This window comes from Chiroxiphia lanceolata, chromosome 6 (genome assembly GCF_009829145.1).
Source record: "Chiroxiphia lanceolata isolate bChiLan1 chromosome 6, bChiLan1.pri, whole genome shotgun sequence".
Classification (NCBI taxonomy): Eukaryota; Metazoa; Chordata; class Aves; order Passeriformes; family Pipridae; genus Chiroxiphia; species Chiroxiphia lanceolata.
The window spans coordinates 47,963,979-47,970,963 of NC_045642.1; the positions used below are offsets into that span (position 1 = coordinate 47,963,979).

The window sequence follows — 6,985 nt, forward strand, 5'->3', positions numbered from 1 at the left end:
ATTATATTCTCTACCATGACCACCAACAATCATTGAAAACACGGGAGCTTATATCAAATTAAAAGTGACTAAGGTTTTGAACCTGACAACTACAAGTTGATTCCATTTATTATTAACTGCTAGTTACGGTGTAGATAAGCCAAGTATAACTAGTCTAGTGAATGTATTAAAACTAGTTCTTCAGCAAATGCAGCTGCTTAAAGATAATTTTTTTAAAAGAATATAATCAGCCACTTCAGTGATCAGCATGTTCTACAGCCACACAACTTGATACACGTAGTATTTCATCAGTTCACATCTTCAACTGTCTTTTAAAAAGTAAAAAACTCAATTCTGAAATGGCTGATTTCTCTGGTTTCCACAAAGAAATCACGAAGATGATGCTTAATCTTTACATTATTTCAAGGGTCACTTAGGACATTCAAAAGCTAATGAATAATCATGACTGCTCACTTCCCTTTCCATTCCAAAATAACAATGATTTAAATGCAGCTCTGAGAAAAAGAAAATTGGAATGTAATTGCGTAAGTACAATTTCTCATTATTTTAAGTTAAAGGACATGGAAGCATTATTCATACTTTTATACATGACTCAGTTCAGGCCTTTTTAAATACTGAACAGTAGAATGAAAAGCGGCTTTTAGCTCCTGATTTTGTTCTCATATAACAGAAGATAAGCAGGACAAAAGAAAGAGGCTATTTTAAAATACACCAAAGTACAGTCTACCTTTTTAGTGGTGATTTTTCAGGAATGAGATTGGCAGCTTCTGTAGTGCGCTGGTGCAGTAATAGTGCATCTTCTGTAGAGAAGCTCGGGTTACTCAGCCAGTCTAATTCTGCAGGTAAAGAAAAGTGTGAGATCAATACAAATTAGCTTGCTACACTTTTTTTAAATTGGAGTTTAATATAGTCAGCAGACAGCTCAATTCACAGCAAATGTCACTAAGTCATGTGTGATAACTGAGCATATTGGAAAGCAGCTCATGAAATTTCCATTTAGTATATTTTATACACAGCTCTACACTTTAAAAAAATAATCTGTCCAATATTAATTTTTATAATTTAAAAATTCAAGCTTTACTTATTTATATACTGTATAAATTTGTTATTTATAATAAGACTGTCTACTATATAACATATTTAATATTATATGTTACTTATCATATACATTACTTTTAACATACTATATACAATATAATATGGAAATATTTACATATTTAAAGAGTGAAATTAAAGAAACTACAGAAAAGCATAATTAAATGAAAGGTGCAGTTAATGAATGCAATACAATTTATATAAACTAACAAAAGTGTACTTTACCCATAGTACAGGAAATATTCTTAACACGATCTTATTGATAGGAACATCCATCACTGATAAGAATACTCAAGTGTTTTATACAAGGTCAAACCAAGTCAATTCTCTAACCACTGAAATACCATTAGACTTTTCACTAGTGTGAATTTTATGCTAATCTTGATATATTAGTCAGCATTAAGCATTCTGCATCTAGATCTCAGCCATTTCAGTCATCAGATAAGATCAGATACTGACAGGAAGCGGAGGGGGAATTTTTTGTCATAATTCTACTAGTATTACAAGTTTATAACAATTTTCATAGATGTCATTTCTAGAAGTCTTTTAAGTATGTGAAATTTTCTAACACATTAAACAACAAAAGTTATTTCACTTAAGTACAGAATTTAACAGCAACCTCTCCAGTGCCAGACTAGTGGAGGAACAAAAGGAACAAATTTGGTCTCCCTGCCTCTTCTCTATGCTCTTTACGATCACTTTTGTCTCAGTGTTCTTCCTGCCACACTCTTGTCTTTGTGCTCTTGACTACACTGACCTCTACTCCTTAAACAGCATGAACTCATTGTCTGCCAAAACTTTTATCTCTCCTTCTCCTAAAGTATTTCCTTCAGAAATAGCTCTTCATACCAAAATTCTTTCTTCTGTCTCATGTCCCTGAATTGTTGTGCACAAAAGAATTTAAAACAGAAAAGGCTGCAAAACAGTTTGTTAACCTAAGTTAAACTCATCAAGAAGTACATTCAGCAAAGCAAAGCTCCAGCTTGTGTTTCCCAAGAGACTGATCCTGTTACCAAAGGCCCCATGGGGAGGGTCACCTTCCCTGGCTCATCTTGAACCTCCACTTCTGTGCACAGGAGAACCTAAAATTCATGGCACTCTCAGGACCAAAACACACTTCCCATGAGCACCCCAACCAACAGGCTGCAGAACACCACCATGAACCATTTCCCAGCTCACCAAAACATAGGATGGAGACTGAAAAATAAAAATTCAGCTGTATGATAAATATCCATACTATTGTGACTTTCTGCCTGCCAATTAGAATCACCAAACCTAGGGCAAACACACTACCACACTTTGTTGCAAATCAACATGACAACTTTTTTCCCCTTTCAGGAAAATACTTAAGATACGTGAATAAAAATTGAAACCTCAAAACTGCAAACTTGCTTGCCTATTTAAAATATGATAAAAAATCTACTATTTAATTTCAGTTAATCCACCGTGGCACAAACGTCTTTATTTTTGATGTGTCTGATTTTAAAACTGTACATCTACCACAAAGCATCCTTCCTAAACCATGGTAAGCTTAAAAGAGAAAGATTTATGCTGGATAATATCCAAGCAACATTTCACTTGTCTATCAAAATAATTATTCCCTCTGCTGGGGAACAAAGTATCATTGAACAATAAGTTAATTTCGTATTTCAATACTGTAACAGACGTATTAAGAAGTAACCTAAAATCAGAATTACTTCTTAGAAGAATCATATTTTGCATTTTCCATGAAATACCAAAATGTTTCTCATGGACAAATCTGTAACCATTATATACTAAAACTACACAGAAGTTACATAACTTCATACACCTGATAACTGCATAAGCAAATCAGAGGTGTTATTCACTACATATGTCATGCAGTATACTGGGTGCCACTTTATAAATGAGATTTTTGAGATATATTTATTAAATGTCATATGGATTTGAAAAATTATCTTCCTTACATTAAATTATTTCTGCTAATTTTGGTAATGCAGACAAGGTGTACAGGAACACAAGAGCAAACTACAACCCTACAAGGTTTTTCCACTGGTCACACTCTGGTCTTTACTAAACACAGTCAAATTCAGAGAAAGTGCAATGGTTGGGAGCACTCCAGATTTCAGTAAATGCCACTAATTTGTGCAAAAAAACTTTATTTATTTACAGAAATAAAAGACAAATTTAATTCTCTTAAAAAAAATAAATCCATCTCTGTTTTGATTTGCATTCTACTACCCAGATGGACCCAACAAAGCAGAAAAATGTACTGGCTGGCAGAGTCTCTGGTGTAAAGGTGTATCACATAACCACACAAACCAGTAACTTATTAGCTAGATTGACCGCCTCAAAACTCTTGTATCTGTTTCAAATATATACAAAACTTATCTAATTTGTCTTTGGCCAGATCTCCGATAACTTACTTTCAGGCACAAAAATATTCTCCATAGCCTTTGAGTTTCTCTTCTTTTTAATAAAATGTAACATGTAATAAATAATTTACTAGTATTGTTTCTTGACAGAAATAAATTTAGTGTAAGGTAGTTCTGTATTGAGGAAGAGAGAGATACTGAGGAAGTAGGTTGGCAGACAGATGCACACCAATCATGCATGCGATCCAAATACAGCAAAACATTAACTATTAGAAACAAACTTCCAAGATGTCATTTTCCCTTAATTTTACCTGAAAGAAGCTGTTATTCCCTTACAGATGTGAAGTCACTCACTAACTTGGTGCAATATGATTATACAACAATTAGCAGAAGCAGAATAAGGTTTGGGGTTTTTTATATTTTAAATTATTGTTTTAGGGCCTCCAAGGTCCTAAACTCACCTGGAGAAATGGAGTGATAAACATTACTCCCCTGCCTGTGCCTGTAGTTTGGTTCTACATGAGCCAATAAGATCAAACTGCATCTTCAAAGCATTGAAGACTCACACTGCAAGAACCAACTCCTGTAGCACAGTCGATGCACCTCTGTGAATACAGCAGGGAAATGTTCCAAATTCTCCAAGTACAGCAATTCCTGAACAATTTAATTGAATTGACCCAATACTTGGACAGAACTGAACAATTTTTTCCATTATACAATATTCAAGTCCAAACAGCTTGTAAATAATCTCAAGTGAATCAATTAGCTGGATAGAAGCATTTCAAACATCATAATGCATTCCAAACTCCAAAACGCTATCTCTTCAGTTCTTTGCTTTTTTTCTTGTGCAATGTCTAAATAGTTTATCATTTTTGCAGACTGGATTTATGTTCTTAAACATAAAGAATAAAAACATATAGAAGACCTATTTTGTGATAATATGTTCTATTCTACCACCCATGTTTATGAGCACAACAGTAGCAGCAATCCAATGGCATGCTATTTATACCTTCTAAACCAAAAAAAAAAAAAAATTTACAGTGCATGTCTACAGACACCATTTTTAAGAGTTACACAAAGCCTTTTGTTGCCTCTCAGGATCCTGAAAATCTGCTTTCAGCAAAAATCACTGCATTGCCTGACCTACAGCATATTTCAGACTGCAAGTAATGGGGCACATAATGCCTACTAATGTCAGCAAGGTTAATTATTACCACTGCTCTCCTCATGGCTACTGATAAATCTGCAGTTTACCTTCTATCAGAAACTAATTAAGCTTGACAACATACTTGTAAGAAATCACATACAAAATCAGCATTCTGGAGGCTGCTGCAACTCAGCAATCAGGCAGGACAGGTAGTGTAAGCAACACTTGTGTTTCAGGTGGCACTTGTACTTTAGAAATGGTTTAGGAAGGTTTGTAAGAGCATGAGACAGAGGTGGTTGGCACAATGAAACATGGTCAACATATTCATATTATTACTTCAGGTTTTACAATAAAGCTATGAAGCAGTCCTAAATGTCTGCTAAAGGTACCTCAGTTTTGCATAACATGTTAAAACCAATATATTCTGGGATTTCAGTATTATGACGGACTTTGGCTTCACGTCAGCTCTGAGCAAAGAGAACCATCTATCAGACAGATACCAAAGTTGCCTGTCAAGTTCTCAAGTTCTCCTAAGCTGAATGTGTGAAATTTGATATATGCCACCATAAATGTGGTTCTGAGTTAATACTTAATTTTTATAACTTACACTAAAATGTCGTTGTCAACTGCAAAGTAAATATGGACTAAAACATAAACCAAACAAATTTTATCAATAATTCTTACACAAAAAAATTCCAGTATACCAAAATGTAACTTATAAACAGTGCTAATAACTCAAATTTGGACTCAAAAGTCAGTCTTCCATCTTTTTCTGTATAATTTGATCTTCCAGACAGGTGGCCTGCAGTGACACAGACTAGATGTAACAAACCTAAAGGCTAAATTCCATGTTTTAAAATATAAACAAGGTCTTATTACCAGAGAATTTTTCTGTACCTCTGCCTGGCATAGCAGCTCCTCTATTCCTAAAAGACGCAATTTGGGATCTTATTATGTCCACTACTCCCTACACTAAGTGTCATTACCAGAAAGGTTCCTAAATGTGGCTAGAAGACCCCTGTACTAGCAGACAGAGTATGAACAACTGTAATACCATGAGGTGGTAATGCAGAACAGGTCAGAACAGGGTTTAGCCTGAACTGCTAAAAGCGTCAAAAACTCATCATACAGACTGGACCAAATATACAAGAAATTTAGCCTAATTAAAGACTGCTCTTCGTGTTTCCCCTTGCTGTGGTGTCTAGAGAACGGGCAGATTTCAAGGGTGGTGGAAGCTGGCAAGCAAAAGGTTTAGTTCAAATCCTCTCCGAATAGAATTAATAAACCTAGTAACCACTTCACTGCTTGGCAATACACCAGAAAGGGTTCTTTACTTATTTAATAAAAGTGTACCTTGCTAGACAGCAACGGTAACAATCAAAATGAGACACTCGTTACCATCTCACTCGTGAGACTGTCGCAAAAAATGTCGCTTACAACTAACAGGCAAGGAACTCAGAAAACACTTTTTACGTTATCCAAAGATAGTGGCTAAAAAAAAAAAAATACAAAAAACCAGCAAACCCAAACAAAACAACAACAAATCAAAAGCCCCTACGCCGCGCTCCGCAGCCTCCGGGGGCGATGGACACAGGCTGACGGGTCCAGGCCCAGCGGCAGCACCGCCTCCATACCGGGGGCGGAGCGCGGGCCAGCACGGAGGCCGGAGCGGGCCCGGCGGCGTGCGCCGAGGGCCGCTGGTGGGCTGTTAGGGGAAAGAGGGTTCTCCCAGGACTTTACCTTTCCTGGAGCCCTCGGTGCTGCCGGCGGCGGGGTCCTCGGGCTGGACGGCTCCGGCGAAGGCCGGGAACAGCGCCATGTCTGGGCCGGCCGCCGCCACCACCACCCACCCCGATTGCTCAGCGCCAAGATGGCGCCGTGGCGCAGAGCGCGCTGGGACCTGTAGTTCTTCCGCCTACCCCAAAATGGCGGCCGGGGCCACGCTGCTGAGGGGAGGTGGGATGGACATTAGGATTGCTGCAGGCGGTCTGCCTTCTGCGGGCCTCCGGTATCGTGCGCCCGCCGCCGCCGTCACTCTGGCACTGGAGGAGGGAACTGCTCGGGGAAGAGGAGAGATGGGGTTTCCAGAGTCAGCCGTTCCTTCCCACCACTCTCGTCCCTCATGGAGTTCACTGGGATGGGACACCTCGGGACTGGAATGCTCGGTTGTGTGAAGGATAATGCTCTAAGAGGCGTTCATGCTTTCTGTTGGTGGCCACTGTGTGCCTGGAGGCTCGTGTATCCAGATAACCTGGATCAACACCGACAGGGAGAGCAGAGGGGAGAAATAGCCTCCTGCCGCCTGACCTTAATCGGTCTCCTAACCAGGTGGTCACCCATGGTGTCTGAGAGCGCCCATGGGCCTGCCCTCCCCGAAGGAACTGGGAAA

General features: G+C 38.6%; 1 protein-coding gene across 3 annotated transcripts in view; it reads right to left on the bottom strand.

Moving 5' to 3' along the window:
- Positions 1-6,468, bottom strand: part of NRDE2 (NRDE-2, necessary for RNA interference, domain containing) — a 31,675-nt gene extending 25,207 nt beyond the window's left edge. For 2 of the 3 annotated variants that reach the window (XM_032690252.1, XM_032690254.1), the window contains exons 1-2: positions 6,337-6,466; positions 728-836 (exon numbers count right to left, since the gene is read on the bottom strand). In XM_032690252.1, coding sequence (XP_032546143.1) covers positions 728-836; positions 6,337-6,415 — 188 coding nt within the window. In that variant the 5' untranslated portion in view covers positions 6,416-6,466. Of the gene's footprint in view, positions 1-727; positions 837-6,336 lie in introns of all 3 variants that reach the window. The other variant, XM_032690253.1, reaches the window with a different exon arrangement.
- Between the last annotated feature and the right edge of the window lie 517 nt (positions 6,469-6,985).